This window comes from Oncorhynchus nerka, linkage group LG7 (assembly GCF_034236695.1).
Source record: "Oncorhynchus nerka isolate Pitt River linkage group LG7, Oner_Uvic_2.0, whole genome shotgun sequence".
In the NCBI taxonomy this organism is placed as follows: domain Eukaryota; kingdom Metazoa; phylum Chordata; class Actinopteri; order Salmoniformes; family Salmonidae; genus Oncorhynchus; species Oncorhynchus nerka.
Window position 1 is genome coordinate 46,481,430 of NC_088402.1, and position 23,429 is coordinate 46,504,858.

Sequence of the window (23,429 nt, forward strand, 5' to 3'; positions counted from 1 at the left end):
TTCACAGTATCGAAGGCAGCCGATAGGTCTAGAAGGATGAGAGCAGAGGAGAGAGAGTTAGCTTTAGCAGTGCGGAGGGCCTCCGTGATACAGAGAAGAGCAGTCTCAGTTGAATGACTAGTCTTGAAACCTGACTGATTTGGATCAAGAAGGTCATTCTGAGAGAGATAGCGGGAGAGCTGGCCAAGGACGGCACGTTCAAGAGTTTTGGAGGAAAAGAAAGAAGGGATACTGGTCTGTAGTTGTTGACATCGGAGGGATCGAGTGTAGGTTTTTTCAGAAGAGGTGCAACTCTCGCTCTCTTGAAGACAGAAGGAACGTAGCCAGCGGTCAGGGATGAGTTGATGAGCGAGGTGAGGTAAGGGAGAAGGTCTCCGGAAATGGTCTGGAGAAGAGAGGAGGGAATAGGGTCAAGCGGGCAGGTTGTTGGGCGGCCGGCCGTCACAAGATGCGAGATTTCATCTGGAGAGAGAGGAGAGAAAGAGGTCAGAGCACAGGGTAGGGCAGTGTGAGCAGAACCAGCGGTGTCGTTTGACTTAGCAAACGAGAAACGGATGTCGTCGACCTTCTTTTCAAAATGGTTGACGAAGTCATCTTTTCTACTATGGGGTTGTTTGGTTTTGTTTCATTAATAACAATACAAATAACAATACAAAAATAGTAGCACTGAAAAGTTACATCCAGAGTGATAAAATATAGGCTTTGAATACATTTTCCCAGCAGCTACAGTAGGCTACACACAGATTTGAGCACTGTGTGGTGCGCATTAGACTACTTCATTCCCTTAATCTGAACATCGGAGTGTCATCAATACTCATGCATGTCAGTTCAGTGCACACAGAGTAACAGAGAAAATAAAATATTTTAGAATACATTTGAGAATATATTTCATAGAACAGACATGCTTCTGTCTGTATTAGGCATCCCCAAGCCAAAAAAGATGACTGGTGTTCCAAAGTTTGTCAGTCATGAAAGGTAATAGATAATCATTTTTGTGTTCTGTAAGTAGTAAGTACATTTGACATCTAGCCTTAAATACATATTTGTTCAAAACAGTAACCCAAACAAAAACATGTCCATGTTCAACCAAGTCATTTCAACACTCATCCGCTGCTGGTCAACATCACCTTGTCAATACAATACTGTAGTTCTATCTTGTAAATACATAAACAAGCTTCACCACACACACACACACACACGAAGTACCTACAGTGACTTCGGAAGTATTCAGACCCATTGACCTTTTACACATTTTGTTACATTACAGCCTTATTCTAGAATGGATTAAATAAAACAAGTTCCTCAGCAATCTACACACAATACCCCATGACAAAGCTTAAACAGGTTTTTAGAAATTCTTCTAATTTATACGTAACAGAAATACCTTATTTACATAAGTATTCAGACCCTTTGCTACGAGACTTGAAATTGAGCTCAGGTGCATCCTGTTTCCATTGATCATTCTTGAGATTGTTAAGTACTAAATAATGACTGGTAACAGGTGTAGGAACTACCTTATTTCTGGTGCAGGCTCCTGTTTCACTGATTGACTCTGAAGTTTGCAGCGCAAATTGTTAGGTTCTAAATAAAGAATACAAACTCACGGACGATTAGTCAAGCTCAAACCAAGTTTATTCACCCACTGGGTCACACAGCTGCATAAGACCAAGACATATTCACACAAGCACAAGTATTTAACCCTTCCTTCTATGTTGGTGTCTCCTCCTTACATCTATGAACAGCCAACACACCTGTTGCTTTATCCCCCCCCCCCTTTCCTCCCCAATTTTGTGGTATCCAATTGGTAGTTTGTTACGAGAATTATGTTCTCAAGGTTCATAACCCAATTCAATTATACTACTCAGTCTGCAACCCAGAATTTGTAAGGTACGGGTTGAAATGAAAGAGACGGAGGCCCAGCTAAAATAGTCAAAAAGGTTTATTCATGAGAGCGCTGGTCTTTTGTACAAAACCATTCATTTTATACTGGCTTCTTACGCACATACTTTCACACACAAACATTAGGTATCCTACATTAGGTCCTGCTACCCAGCCGACAATGATTAGGGGAGTCCGTGAGAATCACTCCCCGTCCTCCCTCAAGATAGGGAGACCCTGGGAAGTACTCTGTGGCCCCCAGCCAAGGTCTGCAACGAATCTTGCTCAGACAGTCTGTTTTTAAGATACTATAATAGACATATTGTACAGATATATTACTATACCCTAATTCTGACTAAAAACTACACTCACGGATATATAATTCTACAGACTAAAACCTCACATCATTAGAATAATCTCAGGATTCTAATCAATTTCATACAATCATATGGTTCAAGGTGGAATATTCTAATGAATTTAAACATAAATATCATTAACATAGTTACAGTCCTGTCCCATCGCTGTAACTCCTGTATGGACTCGGGAGAGGCGAAGGTCGAGAGCCGTGCGTCCCCCGAAACACAACCCAGCCAAGCCTCACTGCTTCTTGACACAACGCCCGCTTAACCCAGAAGCCAGCCGCACCAATGTGTCAGAGGAAACACCGTACACCTGGCGATTGTGTCAGCGTTCATTGCGCCCGGCCCGCCACAGGAGTCGCTAGTGCGTGATGGGACAGGAACATCCCTGCCGGCAAAAACCTCCCCAAACCCAGACGGCGCTGGGACAATTGTGCACCGCTTCATGGGTCTCCTAGTCTCTGCCGGCTGCGACAGAGCCTTGACTCAAACTAGGATCTGTAGTGCCACAGATCTGTAGTGCCACAGCTAGAGATCCTGCCTTAGACCACTGCGCCACTCAGGAGGCCCTTGCAAGACATAATTTTTGTGATATCTGTTCTTCCTCACTTCATCTGACCTCTGCCTAAATTCCTCACTCCTCCCCACCTCACAGCTGTCCTGTTGACTTGTACCAGACTGTGGACCTTGTCCTTCCATAGGATCCCTGATGTCTAACAATATATTCTGACAGAATGTAAACGCTCTACATTCACCTCTCCCTCAGTGACATGAATAAGAATATTTCATATTTAGAAGTCAGAACACATCAAGATGTTTCTACAACTTGGAGTCCACTTGGGGTAAATACAATTGAAACATGGTTTGGAAAGGCACACACCTGTATACATAAGGTCACACAGATGACAGTGCATGTCAGAGCAAAAATCAAGCCATGAGCCATGGTACGTAAGAGCTCCGAGACATGATTGTGTCCAGGCACAGATCTGGGGAAGGGTACCAAAACATTTCTGCAGCATTGAAGGTCCCCAAGAACACAGTAGCCTCCATCATTCTTAAATGGAAGAAGTTTGGAACCACCAAGACTCTTCCTAGAGCTGGCCGCCCAGCAAAACTGAGCAATCTGGGGAGAAGGGCCTTATCAGGGAGGTGACCATGAATCCGATGGTCACAGAGAGCTCTAGAGTCTCTCTGTGGAGATGGGAGAACCTTCCAGAAGGACAACCATCTCTGCAGCACTCCACCAAATCAGGCCTTTATGGTACAGTGGCCAAACAGAAGCCACTCCTTAGTAAAAGGCACATTACAGCCTGCTTGGAGTTTGCCAAAAGGCACCTAAAGACGCTCAGACGATGAGAAACAAGATTCTCCGGTCTGATGAAACCTAGATTGAACTATTTGGCCTGAATGCCAAGCATCACGTTCTGGAGGAAACCTGGCACCATCCCTACGGTGAAGCATGGCAGCTTCGTGCTGTGGGGATGTTTTCCAGTGGCAGGGACTGGGCGACTAGTTACGATCGAGGCAAAGATGAACAGAGCAAATTACAGAGAGATCCCTGATGAAAACCTGCTCCAGAGCACTCAGGACCTCAGACTGGGGGCGAAGGGTCACCTTCCAACAGGACAACGACCCTAAGCACACAGCAAAGACAACGAACAAGTGGCTTTGGGACAAGTCTCTGAATATCATTGAGTGGCCCAGCCAGAGCCCGGACTTGAACCCTATTGAACATCTCTGGAGAGACCTGAAAATAGCTGTGCAGCAATGCTCCCCATCCAACCTGACAGAGCTTGAGAGGATCTACAGAGAACAAATGGGATAAATTCCCCAAATACAGGTGTGCCAAGCTTGTAGCGTAATTCCCCAAAAGACGCAAGGCTGTAATCGCTGCCAAATGTGCTTCAACAAAGTACTCAGTAAAAGGTCTGAATACTTATGTAAATTAGATAATTTAAAAATAAATAAATTAGGTAACATTTCTAAAAACCTGTTTTTCTTTGTCTTTATGGAGCATTGTCTGTAGATTGATGAGGGAAACCTAATAAAATGTTGAAAAAGTCAAGGGGTCTAAATACTTTCTGAAGGCACTGTATGCATGCATTAGGTCCTATTAGTTGTTCAACCCGATGATACAGGCAAGGTAAAATAAAGGGATTTGTTTGTACAGTACAGTTTGAGTTAAAGGCACTATTTCTGATTACACAAATCTGTCTATTCAGAGATTATTACTTCTATTTCTAAGCAGCCGGTTGCCATTTTGTTTCTGCTTTAGCCAAAACAATCACAAACGGGTTGGTTAAAGCATAAGGACAGAATAGCAACCAGGAAAGGCATTTCTTTCAACGCTGGTCATTGGTTTTATTCACATACCCTGTGTTATGTTTCTGCAATGTTAAAAAGGACACTACATTTCATACTTTTCCCCCAGTGTGCTTTGGATGATCGTATTGTGCTGTCAGTCGACTAGAGGACTGCCTTTCCCCCCAGACTACCATTGAGTAAAATAATCTGGAAAGCCCCTCAAGGGGCCCGTCCTCCCTTTTTCTTCCATCCGTAGTTTATTTCCCCCCCTCTCTTCACCATTTTATAAATTGTACATGCATGACTCCTCAGTTCCCTACAAACTCTAACAACTACACTTTCCCCTCCATTTTATTAGGCAGCTGGTCAGCCACTCAATTTGATGGGCCATGATTGGTCCTTTCCAACTTTGGTTGCTTGTTAGTACAGGGAGGCGGGGTTTGCTGCTGGAAGACCTCTCTGATTCGCGCTACGCAGATGTCTGAGGCCACCTGTGTCTCCTTAGCGAGCCCCAATAGGCTTAGGAAGCCATGTGGGAGGTCCTCCACCACTCTCAGGGTCACTGGTTGGCCCATATCCCGCAGTTTCTTGGCGAACATCACAGAGTCATCCAACAAGGCATCCAGTGCAGAGGCCTGTGGGGAGAGACAGGGGAGTAAGAATTACAGGGCCAATCTGGAGATTCTTCCTCCATTTTATATATATATATATATATATATAAAAAAAATCATACACATATATATATATATATTTTTTTTAAATCGGCCGATTAAATCGGTATCAGCTTTTTTGGTCCTCCAATAATCCGTATCGGTATCGGCGTTGACAAATCATAATCGGTCGACCTCTAGCCTTGATGTGAATAGTCTCTTGAAAATGTAAACTGACTTTTCAAATTTTGTTTGGGGAGAAAATGCTGAATAATTCAATTACTGGATCCAATGTAGTAGTCTAGCTTACTGTAGGCTATATGGAATATGAAACAAGTGAACTAGGCCTATAGGAACTTGTTTCAGATCTCCATCTCTGACCTAATCCATCAAGTTAGGTCTGACTACTAGGCTAGCATTCATTCAACGTGCCTTGTCATTGGTGAACTGACTATTATTATCATTAGCAGCCTACTGTTTGTTGACATATCAAGAAGTAGGATCAAGAACTGATTAACTTCCTTCTTCTTTCCAAGATTGCATAGCAGTTCAGACGTCTTTTGTCCTCGTCTTGTCGTGTCCCGTATATATATATATATATATATTTACAACTTTTTCACATACATTTCATTTTTATTTTCCATCAAGTCATCTTCAAAACACTCTCCTGCAACCCGCCTCACCAATTTATATTTATAAAAAAGTATTATTTACCTCAAATCTGTAATCCTCAAAGAAGCTAGCCAGAAACTAGCCAGAAGCTAGCCCAGAAGCTAGCCCAGAAGCTAATCCAGAAGCTAGTTCAGAAGCTAGTTCGCTTCTTTACTAGCAAATCGTTAGTATTCAGCTAACCACGGTTTGTGGTCATCAGCTATCCTTTAGCTCGAAAATCTATCGCCAGTTTTGTACAGCGCAGCGCAGCGCGGCTCGGAACGGAACATACCGGACCAATTTTTCTCTCCATGTCCCTGGATTTCAACTGCTCTCTGGACATTCATACCTGGATCTCACAGCTAGCTAGCTGCTATCCGTGTGACTATCGGCTTTCGTAGATTCCGGAGCAAACATCAATTATTCCGGAGCTAGCCAGCTCCGTCAATCACTCCCGAGTTCCATCAATCACTCCTGGGCTGCAGTCACTTATCCGGACCCGTTTTACTGCCTACGCGAAGCCCCACCGGGCCTTCACAACTGGACTGCCGACGTTATCTACCCGAAGGAGTTATCCGGCTGGCTCCTCCGTCGCGACGTTACCTGAACGCCCATCTGCGGCCTGCTAACCGTTAGCTGTCTTACCGGCTGCTATCTGAATAGACAATCGGACAATTTATTTATTTTTATTATTATTGTTTTCTTCTTGGGCCTCTATAACTATATCTATTGTTTTTATTTTTGTTGTGATTTGGATTAATCCCCTCTACCACACGGAACCCCACTAATCTACTGACGGAACGCAAGAGGTGGCTAATAACAGACCTACATCCTATGCTAGCTTGCTACCGATGGCCTGGCTAGCTGTCTAAATCGCCGTGACCCCCAACCAACCTCTCCACTCACTGGACCCTTTTGATCACTCGACTAAGCATGCCTCTCCTTAATGTCAACATGTCTTGTCCATTGCTGTTCTGGTTAGTGTTTATTGGCTTATTTCACTGTAGAGCCTCTAGTCCTGCTCACTATACCTTATCCAACCTATTAGTTCCACCACCCACACATGCAATGACATCTCCTGGTTTCAATGATGTTTCTAGAGACAATATCTCTCTCTTCATCACTCAATACCTAGGTTTACCTCCACTGTATTCACATCCTACCAATACCTTTGTCTGTACATTATACCTTGATGCTATTTTATCGCCCCCAGAAACCTCCCTTTACTCTCTGTTCCAGACGTTCTAGACGACCAATTCTTATTGCTTTCAGCCGCACCCTTATTCTACTCCTCCTATGTTCCTCTGGCGATGTAGAGGTGAATCCAGGCCCTGCAGTGCCTAGCTCCACTCCTATTCCCCAGGCACTCTCTTTTGACGACTTCTGTAACCGTAATAGCCTTGGTTTCATGCATGTTAACATTAGAAGCCTCCTCCCTAAATTTGTTCTATTCACTGCTTTAGCACACTCTGCCAACCCGGATGTTCTAACTGTGTCTGAATCCTGGCTTAGGAAAACCACCAAAAATTCAGAAATTTTAATTCCAAACTACAACATTTTCAGACAAGATAGAACTGCCAAAGGGGGCGGTGTTGCAATCTACTGCAAAGATAGCCTGCAGAGTTCTGTCCTACTATTCAGGTCTGTACCCAAACAATTTGAACTTCTACTTTTAAAAATCCACCTCTCTAAAAACAAGTCTCTCACCGTTGCCGCCTGCTTATAGACCACCCTCTGCCCCCAGCTATGCTCTGGACACCATATGTGAACTGATTGCCCCCCATCTATCTTCAGAGCTTGTGCTGCTAGGCGACCTAAACTGGAACATGCTTAACACCCCAGCCATCCTACAATCTAAACTTGATGCCCTCAATCTCACACAAATTATCAATGAACCTACCAGGTACAACTTCCCCTCTAAATACACCTCTGCTGTCTTCAACCAAGATCTCAGCGATCACTGCCTCGTTGCCTGCATCCGTAATGGGTCAGCGGTCAAACGACCTCCACTCATCACTGTAAAACGCTCCCTGAAACACTTCAGCGAGCAGGCCTTTCTAATCGACCTGGCCGGGGTATCCTGGAAGGATATTGATCTCATCCCGTCAGTAGAGGATGCCTGGATATTTTTTTTAAATGCCTTCCTAACCATCTTAAATAAACATGCCCCATTCAAGAAATTTAGAACCAGGAACAGATATAGCCCTTGGTTCAACCCACCATCGATAAGAAACATTACTGTGCAGCCGTATTCATTGATCTGGCCAAGGCTTTCGACTCTGTCAATCACCACATCCTCATCGGCAGACTCGACAGCCTTGGTTTCTCAAATGATTTGCCTCGCCTGGTTCACCAACTACTTCTCTGATAGAGTTCAGTGTGTCAAATTGGAGGGTCTGCTGTCCGGACCTCTGGCAGTCTCTATGGGGGTGCCACAGGGTTCAATTCTTGGACCGACTCTCTTCTCTGTATACATCAATGAGGTCGCTCTTGCTGCTGGTGAGTCTCTGATCCACCTCTACGCAGACGACACCATTCTGTATACTTCCGGGCCCTTCTTTGGACACTGTGTTAACAACCCTCCAGGCAAGCTTCAACGCCATACAACTCTCCTTCCGTGGCCTCCAATTGCTCTTAAATACAAGTATAACTAACTAAATGCATGCTCTTCAACCGATCGCTACCTGCACCTACCCGCCTGTCCAACATCACTACTCTGGACGGCTCTGACTTAGAATACGTGGACAACTACAAATACTTAGGTGTCTGGTTAGACTGTAAACTCTCGTTCCAGACCCATATCAAACATCTCAATCCAAAGTTAAATCTAGAATTGGCTTCCTATTTCGCAACAAAGCATCCTTCACTCATGCTGCCAAACATACCCTTGTAAAACTGACCATCCTACCAATCCTCGACTTTGGCGATGTCATTTACAAAATAGCCTCCAATAGCCTACTCAACCAATTGGATGCGGTCTATCACAGTGCAATCCGTTTTGTCACCAAAGCCCCATATACTACCCACCATTGCGACCTGTACGCTCTCGTTGGCTGGCCCTCGCTTCATACTCGTCGCCAAACCCACTGGCTCCATGTCATCTACAAGACCCTGCTAGGTAAAGTCCCCCCTTATCTCAGCTCGCTGGTCACCATAGCATCTCCCACCTGTAGCACACGCTCCAGCAGGTATATCTCTCTAGTCACCCCCAAAACCAATTCTTTCTTTGGCCGCCTCTCCTTCCAGTTCTCTGCTGCCAATGACTGGAACGAACTACAAAAATCTCTGAAACTGGAAACACTTATCTCCCTCACTAGCTTTAAGCACCAACTGTCAGAGCAGCTCACAGATTACTGCACCTGTACATAGCCCACCTATAATTTAGCCCAAATAACTACCTCTTTCACAACTGTATTTTATTTATTTTGCTCCCTTTGCACCCCATTATTTTTATTTCTACTTTGCACATTCTTCCATTGCAAAACTACCATTCCAGTGTTTTACTTGCTATATTGTATTTACTTTGCCACCATGGCCTTTTTTGCCTTTACCTCCCTTCTCACCTCATTTGCTCACATTGTATATAGACTTGTTTATACTGTATTATTGACTGTATGTTTGTTTTACTCCATATGTAACTCTGTGTCGTTGTATCTGTCGAACTGCTTTGCTTTATCTTGGCCAGGTCGCAATTGTAAATGAGAACTTGTTCTTGGAGATTGGAGATCTAAGCATGTGTGGGCAAGAAAGTGTTCTGGCTTAAATCTAGTTCACTAAACGCAGTAGCCAACTACATTCGTCAAGGAGCTAACTACGAAATAAGTGGTTGTGTGCTTAACTAACACATAACATTTTGGAAAATGTATTTGACAAACAGTTTGTTCTCCATTTTCTTATCCTTTTTCCTCACACATCAGTGTCATCAAAGGATGACGTGGAGAGCTGCCATTCAGCTCGAGGGAGGAAAACAGTACTACGACTAGGCTGGAGCGAAGAGCTAAAGATTCTCTCTCATCGCCCAAGTCCTCTGATTGGCTCAGCTCCAACTTCAGACGGTTGAAAGCACAATGTTCCAACTAGAAGCCTATTTCTGCGTATTTTAGGCTAGTTTTTCATACCAGCGTACTTTGACGTACTTTGACCTCAAATTGCGTGCATGGTACACAAAATGTGTACATGTTGGCAGGTCTGCTACTCTTTCACTTTCTTGGCTGTTCCATCCTCCACACCAATTTTTCCAAATGCATTGACTCCACCACAACCACCCCTTCACACCCCCCTCTCACCACCAAGTGTACAGGCGGTAGTCCTCTCAGTAGGTCATCAGGGGATAGAAGTGGTGACACAAACGGGTTCTTGACGATGGGACAGCTAGGCGTCTGGATCACAGCGAGGCGCTCAGAGCGCAGGGGCTCAAAACCTTCTGGGTAATCCCTAGGACCTGAGGAGGAGTTGGGTGAGGAGGAACTGGGTGACGTTGATCTGTAGTGGGCCTCGTTGTCGAGGGACTGCTGGTGTGACGATGACAGTGACCCTAGGACCTCTGCAGGAAGGAATGACTGGATCCAATTGGATGCCCCGTGTGTGAGGTCACTGATCAGCAAGGCTGTGTCTCTACCTAGATCACTCAATGTGCTGGTCCCCTCTGTGGGCTGTACTGCCTGAGAGTCTACACCTGGAGAGAAAGGAAAAGAGGAAGATGAGGTAATTGGGGGGGGGCAAAACAATACAGTTATTTAATACCTACACACAAAAGCATCACTATTAATGCTGAGACACTCTTTGCCCCTCTTTAACTAATTTCCATAAGCTTTGACTAATACCCTCATTCATTTCACATCCTTCCTTCCTTACCTGCGTAGGCATTGAGGCACTTGGAGAGCACTCCTAATGGCAGTAGTGGGTCAATGAGGGTGAGCAGACGGGAGGGCGAGGCATCAATGGTGAGCAGGGTAGCTGGATAGGCAGCCATTATACCATCTGGGACACGCACACCGCAGGCTATGGCCCTCATAGACACTGTGATGCAGAGGTTCCCCCCAGCACTGTCCCCAGCCAGACACACACGCTCAGCCGTGGAGCCTGGGGCAGAGGGACAGAGCAATCAGTACCAGCTGGTCTGATACAGGAGGTTGTTATAATTCTGCAATAATTTCTTTGGTTCTAAACTCTAACACATTAGTAACAACACAGACCCAGAAGATGGCAGTTCTTGAGGGCCCAACAGTAGGCATAGAAGCACTCCTCCAGGGCTCTGGGAAATGGGGCCTCAGGGGCAAGGGAGTAGTCCACAGACAGAATGGGGACATTTAGATCCTTGGACCAGCTCTTCAGATAGTTCTGGGAAATAAAAGGAGGATGGAGGACAAATGGAGTGATGAGAAAATGGAGAATTGACAGGAAAATTAAACATAACTGTTAAAAGAGAGGAAAGTAAACTTCATGGTAAGTGCTGAGCCCCACTTAACTTGATTACTGAGAGACTAAGGTGACTGATTAGCTTAAGTAATTGCAGGCATCACATCACAATGCCTGGCCTACCATACCTCATGGGATTTCGAGGTCTGGGCCACAAAGCCTCCTCCATGGAAGTGGATCAGCAACCAGGGGGAGGGAGGGTGCTTCTGAGCACCAAACGGTACCAAAGACACAGAGATGGGGGTAGCTTCTGTACGAGAGAAAGCCAGCAGCTCGTCACTGTCCTGAAGGAAGAGAGAGAACTAGATGTTTGCGTCATAACGTAACCCTTTTTACACTAACATGATTAAACTGTGCAGAACTTTGATAAAAACATCACATAGTAACCACCGAGGTTACAGCTGAGAGCTCACCTGCCCTTCTCGAAGTTCATAGGAGATGAGCCGCACGTTAACAGGTCCAGGGCCCCAGTGGGCCACCGGAGGGGACACAGGGGCAAAGAGACGGGGGTCTGAGGCCAGGGGGAGGCGCAGTGGTTCAGGAGGTATGGTCAGGGTGAGGTTCAGCTGTACTAGGTTAGAGGCTACACTGGCCAAGCCCTGTCGGAGAAAGGGTCTTAAAAGCAATCAAACCAACAGAAGGTTTGGAAGAGCAAGAAAAGAGTGAGTAAGTAAGGGAAACAGAGACCTAAGAGAGACTGCGAGATTCAAGACATCTTTATTTGCATACAATATCATATTACTAGTCGACTCCCTTCTGCCCTCACCGATAGAAGCTCTGATTCTGTGAGGTTCCAGAAAGACTTCCAGAACTTCATGTCCAGATTCTGGGTGATCCGCTCAAACTCTGCTCCCCTCAGCTCTGGATCAATGACATACTTCGCAGAGGTAAGGAAGGAGAAAGCTGCCATGCCTTAGGGAAATGGAGAGTGTATGCAAAGTCTGTAGGGCAGTGCATACTATGCAATTAACTTTTAAAATGTCAAAGGATAACCACAAATCTTACAAGAGGCCCTAAGAGGTAGATAGTCACTCAGGTTTATTGCGGAAAGTACTATTATGAAAGTTCATTCAGTAAGGCTGGTCTGAATGTTTAACTTCATCCATAACATAAATTCACTTTTGTTTCCTATTCTACGGGCATAGTGGGAATGAATACAAACGTATCATCATCAGATTAGCATCTGGTTTCTTCTCCTTTTTCCCATGTGTGGAAGGTCATTCACCCATTTACATTGTAGCTTATAAGCACGGCACAATAATGCATATGCCTCACGCTTGCTGTTTAACCTATGGGCTGGGCTCACTTTTGCAATTATCACCTTCCTCTCTCTCTCAGCCAATAGGCGTAAATCTTGGGTTGCATTTATGTGACAAATGTAGCCACGTTCTCTTACTTACTGTATTATAGAAAAAGGGGTTTGATGCCAGCAGTCGTGCATAGGACTACCTTACCATCACATCATCTGGCTCTGAGGACGAGACCATTCCTCAAACTACTTAATAAAATGTCATTGCGTTCAGTCTGTGTTGTTTATTCAGTTAAGCCTGTACTCCATTAAATTAATATATATCGTTTTTACACGTTCTTACAGCCCAAAGAATTCAGACATTTACAGAGACTGACCTAACCCAGACTGTTGTTTTCCGTAGCTCTCTCCGAATGAGACCATGCTTATGACAACTGTCTGCAGGAATGGACGAAGGGTAGGCGAGAACTGGGGAGACGGAGGGAAAATTTGAATTTCAGTATCATTGGTCTCACGTAGCCATACCTCCAAAAACGTCGTCAGGGAAGCCTGGTTCTCGCCGAGGCTACAGTATATCCACCCTCAGTATATTCCCAAGTCATGAAAAGCTTAGCATTCACAATGACCAATTGCTAAATTATATCTTATCAACATTATATTGAAATCAATGTGCCACTCCTCCCACAAAGTCAACAAGTGGTGATGACTGACCTGAAAGCCAAGGCAGCGGCCATAGAAGCAGGCCTTGTGCATGGAGGTGTACTCCCTCACAAACCTCCTGCTCAGCTCTCCATCCTGCAGGGAGTACAGTTGCCCATGACCGTTGTCGTGGAGCAGACGCTGAGCAAGGTAGAGGAGGGCCCGCAGCTGACACAGGGCACTGGAGTAGGCTTCCATCTCTGAGGCATTGTGGTTGGCCCTAAAGAAGGCCCTGTGGCAGTTAGAGGCAATGTAGCGGCCCTTGTGGATGATGTGCAAAAGGCAAGACTGCAGCACCTGAGAGATGAGATGGGATGCTTTGTTGTCAGCTGGTATTGCGAATATTGCGAATAAAATGAATACATTTCTAGTTTTGTATTATATTAATAATCCAAGATTGTCCCTCTGTTGCTAGCTTGTGCATTATTTTGACTGTGTGATTGTCTCAGTCTCTTGACAATCACACTTCTTCTAGACTACTGACATTCTGAGCAGTGAGGTTAGTAGAAAAGTTGTTATTATAGCTTACCTTTACCAGTGTGCGATACCCATTCCCAGGGGTATCTGCGTCAAAGTCATAGTGGTGGTAGACTGCAGTAAAACCAGCAACCACAGGTTCGAGTGCACGGCCATGGTCCTGAATCTTTCTCATGCAGGTCAACAAGCGTCCGGAAGCGTTACCGCACAGCAAGTCGGTAGGCCCAGACAGAGCTGTGATGTTTTCCTCACACACTGCCTCCAAGGCTGTGAACACAGCTCTCCAGGCCATACCTGAAAACTAGAGAGAGAAGATACATATAAACCAAATCTTTTATTTCTGGATAACCACATTATATTAGCTTTGACAGATTAAATGCAGGAGATTGAAAAGGAGAATTTTGCTTTTATACAACCCCCCAAAAAACATACACAGTACCAGTCAAAAGTTTGGACACACCTACTCATTCCAGGGTTTTTCTTTATTTTAACCATTTTCTACATTGTAGAATAATAGTGAAGACATCAAAACCATGAAATAACACATATGGAATCATGTAAACAAATAGAAAATGAATCAAGTAAAAGTGTATCACCTAGTAAAATACTACGAGTAAAATTACTTAAGTATTCAAAGTATAAATAATTTAAAAAATATTATATTAAGCAAACCAGACGGCATCAATTTATTTTTTTCCACCTTTTATTTAGGGATAGCCAGGGGCACACTCCGACATCATTTACAAACGAAGCATGTGTTTAGTGACTCCACCAGATCAGAGGCTGTAGGGATGACCAGGGATGTACTTTAGACCATTTTCTTGTCCTGCTAAGCAAAATGTAATTAGTAATTTTGGGTGTCAGGGAAAATGTATGGAGTAAAAATTACATACATTTTAGGAATACAGTAAAGTAAAAGCTGTAAAAAATATAAATAGTAAAGTACAGATACCCCCCAAAACTATTTAAGTAGTACTTTCAAGTATTTTTTTTAACTTAAGTACTTTACACCACTGCCAAAGAGGGAACAGTTTCATCGCAATCGTGTTATGATTTTAAATGTTTCACTGGAAAAAATGTATTTGCATTTATTTACAATTAATTTGTTCTTGCCATTAAAAATGATTTCCTTGGAATATTATTTATTTTGCACTCAAAACATGAGTTAATGTTTGGCTTTCAATATCATTTTTATTTGCCATAAAAAAATGTTATTCTCTAATTCAAAAGCGTTCGCTTGATACAAAAAAGGCACAAATGTAATTCCATAAGAAGTGCTGAAATAAAAGTAGGGTATCAAAGAATTTGCACAGCTGTCAATCAAGCTAAGGACATAAGAAAATGTATCAGTCCAAGGTTGGTTAGATCTGTTGATTCATGATTCTTAGTACTCTTGTCTTGACTAGGCCTATACCTTTAGGATTTATGACAAGATTGTGTTCATTTTGATATGCTGGCAACAGGCTTTGTAATCTCATTATTTTGCAGTTAGAAAAAGTCTGTTTGTAGGAAGAGTCTTGGGATAGTTGCATGCTTTAATCTTTGACCTTTGCCACACACAACCAAACCCGTCATTAAAGCAGAAGTTTGCTTTTTCACAACCAAAAATAAACAAAATGTAAATGTATTGTTATAGGGTCGAAACACTTGTTTTGCAATTTGAGAAACTTACCTCAACCATCCTCATCGTGCAGAATGAGGGTTAATGTTGTTTTGCAATTTCACTTGGGGTTGGGCTAAGTTTCTCAAAAACAAGTGAAATTGCAAAACAAGTGTCTGGACTAGAGATCGACCGATTAATTGGAATGGCCGATTAATTAGGGCTGATTTCACGTTTTCATAACAACCGGAAATCGGGAATTTTTGGATGCCAATTTGGCTGTTTTTTTTACACCTTCATTTAACTAGGCAAGTCAGTTATGAACACATTCTTATTTTCAATGACGGCCTAGGAACAGTGGGTTAACTGCCTTGTTCAGGGGCAGAACGACAGATTTTTACCTTGTCAGCTCGGGGATTCAATCTTGCAACCTTACAGTTAACTAGTCCAACGCTCTAACCACCTGCCTCATGAGGAGCCTGCCTGTTACGTGAATGCAGTAAGAAGCCAAGGTAAGTTGCTAGCTAGCATTAAACTTCTTATAAAAAACAATCAATCATAATCACTAGTTAACTACACATGGTTGATGATATTACTAGTTTATCTAGCATGTCCTGCGTTGCATATAATCGATGCGGTGCACATTCGCGAAAAATAATTGTCGTTGCTCCAACGTGTACCTAACCATAAACATCAATGCCTTTCTTAAAATCAATACACAGAAGTATACATTTTTAAACTTGCATATTTAGCTAAAAGAAATCCAGGTTAGCAAGCAATATTAACCAGGTGAAATTGTGTCACTTCTCTTGTGTTCATTGCACGCAGAGTCAGGGTATATGCAACAGTTTGGGCCGCCTGGCTTGTTGCGAACTAATTTGCCAGAATTTTATGTAATTATGACATAACATTGAAGGTTGTGCAATGTAACAGGAATATTTAGACTTAAGGATGCCACCCGTTAGAAAAAAATACGTAACGGTTCCCTATTTCAATGAAAGAATAAAACGTCTCGTTTTCGAGATGATAGGTCATTAATATGGTCGAATCCGGAAACTAAGGCTCATATTTCTGTGTGTTATTATGTTATAATTAAGTCTATGATTTGATAGAGCAGTCTGACTGAGCGATGGTAGGCACCAGCAGGCTCGTAAGCATTCATTCAAACAGCACTTTTGTGCGTTTTGCCAGCAGCTTTTCACTGTGCTTCAAGTATTGCGCTGTTCATGACTTCAAGCCTATCAACTCCTGAGATTAGGCTGGTGTAACCGCTGTGAAATGGCTAGCTAGTTAGAGGGGTGCGCGCTAATAGTGTTTCAAACGTCACTCGCTCTGAGACTTGGAGTAGTTGTTCACCTTGCTCTGCATGGGTAACGCTGCTTCGAGGGTGGCTGTTGTCGATGTGTTCCTGGTTCGAGCCCAGGTAGGAGCGAGGAGAGAGACGGAAGCCATAATGTTACACTGGCAATACTAAAGTGCCTATAAGAACATGAAACGGTATATGAAATACAAATCGTAGAGAGAGAAATAGTCCTATAATAGCTACAACCAAAAAGTTCTTACCTGGGAATATTGAAGACTCATGTTAAAAGGAACCACCAGCTTTCATATCTTCTTATGTTCTGAGCAAGGAACTTAAACGTTAGCTTTCTTACATGGCACATATTGCACTTTTACTTTCTTCTCCAACACTTTGTTTTTGCATTATTTAAACCAAATTGAACATGTTTCATTATTTATTTGAGGCCAAATTGATTTTATTGATGTATTAAGTTAAAATAAGAGTTAATTCAGTATTGTTGTAATTGTCATTATTACCAAAAAATAAATAAAAAATAAATAAATTGATTAAAATCGGTATCTGCTTTTTTTGGTCCTCCAATAAATCGATATCGGCGTTGAAAAATCATAAATCGTTCGACCTCTAGTCTGGACCCTATTTACAAAAAAAAAAGTGATGTGGTTGTAAAAAAATACTTATCTTTTAATGATGGGTTTGGTTGTGTGTGCCAAAGGTCAAAGATTAAAACATGCAACTATCCCGACTCTTCCTACAAACAGACTTTATCTAACTTTGCAAATGAATGAGATTACATAGCCTGTTGACAGCATTTATCAAAATGAACACAATATTGTCATAAATCCTAAAGGTATAAGCCTAGTCAAGACAAGAGTACTAAGAATCATGAATCAACAGATCAAACCAACCTTGGTTGCATAGATATGACTGATAAATTCTCGATTATGTCCTCAGCTTGACTGACAGCTGTGCAAATTCTTTGATACCCTACTTTTATTTCAGCACAGTTCTTATGGAATTACTTTTGTGCCTTTTATATTAAGCAACCCTTTTGTATTAGAGAACAACATTTTTATTATGGCAAATAAAAAAATGATACTGAAAGCAAAATATTAACCCCAAAGTTGAGTGCAAAATAAATATAGCAAGGAAATTATTTTTAAATGCAAGAACAAATTAATTGTAAATAAATGCAAAGAAATTATTTCCAGTGAAACATTTTCAATCATAACGCAATTGTGATGAAACGGTTCCCTCTTTGGCAGTGGTGTAAAGTACTTAAGTAAAAAAAAATACTTGAAAGTACTACTTAAATAGTTTGGGGGATTATTTATATTTGACAACTTTACTTTACGATATTCCCAAGGAAAAAAATAAAATGATGCCATCTGGTTTCCTTAATATAAATAATTTTAAATTATCTATACTTTGACTTTTAATACTTAAGTATATTTAAAACCAAACACTGACTTTTACTCAAGTAGTATTTTACTGGGTGACTCAAATTTACTTGAGTAATTTCTATTAAGGCATCTTTACTTTTACTCAAGTATGACAATTAGGTACTTTTTACACCACTTATCTATGGTTAAAATAAGTTACTCTGCTCTTCGCTTTCGCTGCCCTTTTTTGCGTTTGTAAAGTTTTGGCACATTAATTCCATGTAGGTGGGGTTTAGAGGGAGGCGTAAATGTTGCTTCTCTGTTGGTCAAACGGTTTTGGAGTAACAGTACGTCATTTTTTATATCCCAGTTACAAGCTTACATGTTTGATAGATAGCTAGCAATGCCGAGAGGAAACAGTGTTTTTTGCTAGTGTAAAAAAGCTTCTTTTTTTGAATCTTAACATTTCCATTTTGGACAAAAAGGACTCAGTAGCTAACGTTAGCCAGCTAGCCCAGTGGGACTTACTAACCTAGCTAGCTAACATTACAACAAGGAGGTTATCAGGGAAAAACCCTTAGGTAAATAAATGTCTTGTAATTTCACACTTAAAAGATGCATTGAAACAATTAGCTAGTTAAATAACTAACATGGCAATACAGTGCATTTGAAAGAATTTAGACCCCTTGACTTTTCCCAAATTTTCTTACATTACAGCCTTATTCTACAATGGATTAAATTATTTCCCCCCACCTCATAACCAATCTTAACACAATAACTTATAATGACAAAGCAAAACCAGGTTTTTAGAAATGTTGCCAAATGTATAAAAAAATGAAATATGACATTTACATACAGTTGAAGTCAGATGTTTACATAAACCTTAGCCAAATATTTAAACTCAGTTTCCAACTCAGTTTCACAATTCCTGACATTTAATCCTTGTAAAAGTTCCCCGTCTTAGGTCAGTTAGGTGAGGTTTTGTGATGGCCACTCCAATACCTCGACTTTGTGGTCCTTAAGCCATTTTGCAACAACTTTGGAAGTATGCTTCGGGTCATTGTCCATTTGGGAGACCCATTTGCGACCAAGCTTTAACTTCCTGACTGATGTCTTGATGTTTCTTCAATATATCCACATAATTTTCCATCCCTCATGATGCTATCTATTTTGTAAAGGGCACCAGTCCTTCCTGCAGCAAAGCACCCCCACAACATGATGCTGCCACCCCCGTGCTTCACGGTTGGGATGATGTTATTCGGCAAGCCTCCCTATTTTTCCTCCAAACATAACAATGGTGATTATGGACAAACAGTTCTATTTTTGTGTCATCAGACATTTCTCCAAAAAGTACCATCTTTGCCCCAGTGTGCAGTTGCAAACCAAAGTCTGGCATTTTTAATGGCGGTTTTGGAGCAGTGGCTTCTTCCTTGTTGAGCGGCCTTTCAGGTTATGTCGATATAGGACTTGTTTTACTGTGGTTATAGATACTTTTGTCCCTGTTTCCTCCAGCATCTTCACAGGGTCCTTTGCTGTTGTTCTGGAATTGATTTGCACTATTCGCACCAAAGTACGTTCATCTCCAGGAGACAGAACGCGTCACCTTCCTGAGCGGTATGGCGGCTGCGTTGTCCCATGGTGTTTATACTTGCGTACTACTGTTTGTACAGATGAACGTGGTACCTTCAGGTGTTTGGAAATTGCTCCCAAGGATGAACTAGACTCGTGGAGGTCTATAATTTTTATTCTGAGGTCTTGGCTGATTTCTTTTGATTTTCACATGATGTCAAGCAAAGAGGCACGGAGTTTGAAGGTAGGCCTTGAAATACATTCACAGGTACACCTCCAATTGACTCAAATTATGTCAATTAGCCTATCAGAAGCTTCTAAAGCCATGACATAATTTTCATGAATTTTCCAAGTAGTTTAAAGGCACAGTCATCGTACTGTATGTAAACTTCTGACCCACTGGAATTGTGATACAGCGAATAAGTGAAATAATCTGTACGTAAACAATTGATGGAAAAATTACTTGTGTCCTGCACAAAGTAGATGCGCTAACAGACTTCCCAAAACTATAGTTTGTTAACAAGAAATTTGTTGAGTGGTTGAAAAACGAGTTAATGACTCCAACCTAAGTGTATGTAAACTTCCGACTCCAACTGATTAGTTTTATGTAAACTCAGCAAAAAACTAAAACATCCCCTCACACTCAACTGTGTTTATTTTCAACAAACATGTGTAAATATCTGTACGAACATAATATAACAGCAGACGTAAACTGAACAAGTTCCACAGACATGTAACTAACCAAAATGGAATAATGTGTCCCTGAACAAAGGGGTAGGGGGGGTCAAAATCAAAAGTAACAGTCAATATCTGGTGTGGCCACCAGCTGCTTTAAGTACTGCAGTGCATCTCCTCCTCATGGACTGCACCAGATTTGCCCGTTTTTGCTGTGAGATGTTACACCACTCTTCCACCAAGGAACCTGCAAGTTCCCAGACATTTCTGGGGTGAATGGCCCTAGTCCGCACCCTCCGATCCAACAGGTCCCAGACGTGCTCAATGGGATTGAGATCTAGGCTCTTCACTGGCCATAGCAGAACACTGACATTCCTTCCTTGCAGGAAATCACACACAGAACAAGCAGTATGGCTGGTGGCATTGTCATGCTGGAGGGTCGTGACAGGATGAGCCTGCAGGAAGGATACCACATGAGGGAGGAGGATGTCTTCCTGTAACGCACAGCATTGAGATTGCCTGCAATGACAACAAGCTCAGTCCGATGATGCTGTGACACACCGCCCCAGACCATGACGGACCCTCCACCTCCAAATCAATCCCGCTCCATAGCACAGGCCTCTGTGTAACGCTCATGCCTTTGATGATAAACGCAAATCCGACCATCACCCCTGGTGAGACAAAACCGCGACTCGTCAGTGAAGAGCACTTTTTGCCAGTCCTGTCTGGTTCAGCGACGGTGGGTTTGTGCCCATAGGCGACGTTGTTGCCGGTGATGTAAGGCAAGTCCTCACCAGACAACAGGCCTACAAGCCCTCAGTCCTGCCTCTCAGCCTATTGCGGATAGTCTCAGCACTGATGGAGGGATTGTGCGTTCCTGGTGTAACTCGAGCAGTTGTTACCATCCTGTACCTGTCCCCCAGGTGTGATGTTCGGATGTACTGATCCTGTGCAGGTGTTGTTACACGTGGTCTGCCACTGCAAGAACAATCAGCTGTCCGTCCTGTCTCCCTGTAGCGCTGTCTTATGGGTCTCACAGTACGGACATTGCAATTTATTGCCCTGGCCACATCTGCAGTCCTCATGCCTCCTTGCAGCATGCCTAAGGCACATTCACGCAGATGAGCAGGGACCCTGGGCATCTTTCTTTTGTTTTTTTCTGAATCAGTAGAAAGGCCTCTTTAGTGTCCTAAGTTGTCATAACTGTGACCATAATTGCCTACCATCTGGAAGCTGTTAGTGTCTTAACGACCAGTCCACAGGTGCATGTTCATTAATTGTTTATGTTTCTTTGAACAAGCATGGGAAACCGTGTTTAAACCCTTCACAATGAAGATTGCTTTAGTTATTTGGATGTTTAAGAATTATCTTTGAAAGATAGGGTCCTGAAAAAGGGACGTTTCTTTTTTGCTGAGTTCATTTATATATGGTCTATGTAACCTGTATTTATTTTTTAATACAGTCATCTCAGTTTTCATTTGAAGCATCTTCATATCCTTCACCTGCTATGCAAAGAAATGGGCTCCTTTGTATTTGTAGTCACGGTCACAGAAACATCTTGGCCCCAGTTATTCGGTGTATAAAGTGACGTATACTGTGTCGCCACCATGCTCAATGCAATTTACAAGGACCGCTACCTCGATGCAGACAAGAAAGAGGGTTTAGGTGAAATGTTACATACACAGCTGGACAAGATGGAAACGGACACAGTGACAGTGGAGAGGAAGAGAGGCCACGGACAAACAAAGCTGAAACTTCACTGCTTGACATGTATGATGAAATCCTGGTTGATAATGAAACGACTGAACAACGAAACAACACATCAAGTCTTGATTATGTTTTACTGGTAATGGGGACATACGTAAATGCCAACAAACCTTTTGGTCAGTGTGGTGTGTGTGTGTGTAACCTTTATTTAACTAGGCAAGTCAGTTAAAGAACAAATTCTTATTTACAATGACAGCCTACCCCGGCCAAACCTGGATGACGCTGGGCCAATTGTGCGCCGCCCTATGGCCGGATGTGATACAGCCTGGATTCGAACCAGGGACTGTAGTGATCCCGCTTGCATGGAGATGCAGTGCCTTTGACAGCTGCGTCCGTGTGTGAAATATTTAACTGTACTAGAATTATTTAAAAAAGGCACACAAAAATGTATCAGTATCGTTTTTTGGGTCAGGGAAAATATTGGGTATCAGAAAAATGTCATCAAGTGCATCACTAATATTTAGCAATGAATCCGCTGAAAGACGTCCAATGGCTCTATCGAACAAGGACAACCATATTTACACGCACAAACGTGTCGTGCGATCAGTATCACACAGAGCCTTCTCAACATGCCACAAAGAAGGTCTACATTTCTTTACAGATTTCGTCCCCCCACCCCCCATGATAAAACAAGCCCAGATTTCCCCAGGTTAAAATTCCATTTAAATATCAAGCGTTTTCAGGAGCAATTTCAGTAATGGGAAACGGCTCGGGGATCTAATGATGCTCCTACTAAGTTTCTAACGATGAATGAAGACTTAGGATGCTTTTGGGAAACCGGGCTCTATTCAATTTCCATGAAGGCCTTTTTAAATTCCTTTCAGTTTTTATTAAAGTCACTGTCATCTAGTTACTTAAGACCCAGCTCTCAAAACAACAGCCCTTTGAACCTAACCAGCTGATTGATGACGTCACCAGACATTTGCGGTATAGCAACTAACCCAGTCCACTAACTTCACTCCCAAAATATCAGGTTTCACAAGGACACGACACTCATATGCACGACAGCTTTCGTGCTTTCAGCTTTCCCAGCGGTAACCACTGGCCTCTACATTAGTCCACCTACACTTTTTTGTTTTGTTTTACTGTATCAATGTTGACAATGGCAGTAAATCCATAGTTAAAATTCGTACTTTCAAAAGCCACATAGAATTTAGCAGCCAAAATGCTAGCTACAGCTAAAGTTATCTATGGCAGAAATTGTGACTGACAGACAACAAGCAAGCGACTTCAAACGGACACCCGAAATTTAACGTGCGATTTGTGTTTACGAGATAAGTGTGAATGTACAGTTATCAAACATGCAAAGCATAGTGTATTTTACAGACTAGTACTAACTTACCAACACGCATCCTCTCTTCTACTGACAGTTTCTGTTTCGTCCACAGACCCTGACTAGTAATTATTACGAGTATTCTGCCAGCAGCACAAACGATGACGTCACGTTTGAA

The 23,429-nt window shown here is 42.5% G+C and overlaps 1 protein-coding gene across 3 annotated transcripts; it reads right to left on the reverse strand.

The window, feature by feature from the left end:
* Positions 1–1,614: 1,614 nt before the first annotated feature.
* Positions 1,615–23,418, reverse strand: lipea (lipase, hormone-sensitive a). 3 transcript variants are annotated; one of them, XM_065020556.1, is made up of 12 exons: positions 23,321–23,401; positions 14,386–14,511; positions 13,738–13,986; positions 13,221–13,505; positions 12,887–12,977; positions 12,027–12,172; positions 11,674–11,859; positions 11,389–11,544; positions 11,038–11,182; positions 10,697–10,924; positions 10,129–10,517; positions 1,615–5,176 (listed from the first exon to the last, which is right to left on the reverse strand). In XM_065020556.1, exons 3-12 carry the CDS (start codon positions 13,975–13,977, stop codon positions 4,916–4,918), a joined length of 2,127 nt encoding a protein of 708 aa, XP_064876628.1. In that variant the 5' UTR covers positions 13,978–13,986; positions 14,386–14,511; positions 23,321–23,401; the 3' UTR covers positions 1,615–4,915. The 3 variants fall into 3 exon arrangements, with proteins under 3 accessions (XP_064876628.1, XP_064876629.1, XP_029519670.1); XM_065020557.1 differs by having other exon boundaries at positions 14,386–14,514; positions 23,321–23,372; XM_029663810.2 differs by lacking the exon at positions 14,386–14,511 and having other exon boundaries at positions 23,321–23,418.
* Positions 23,419–23,429: the final 11 nt, after the last annotated feature.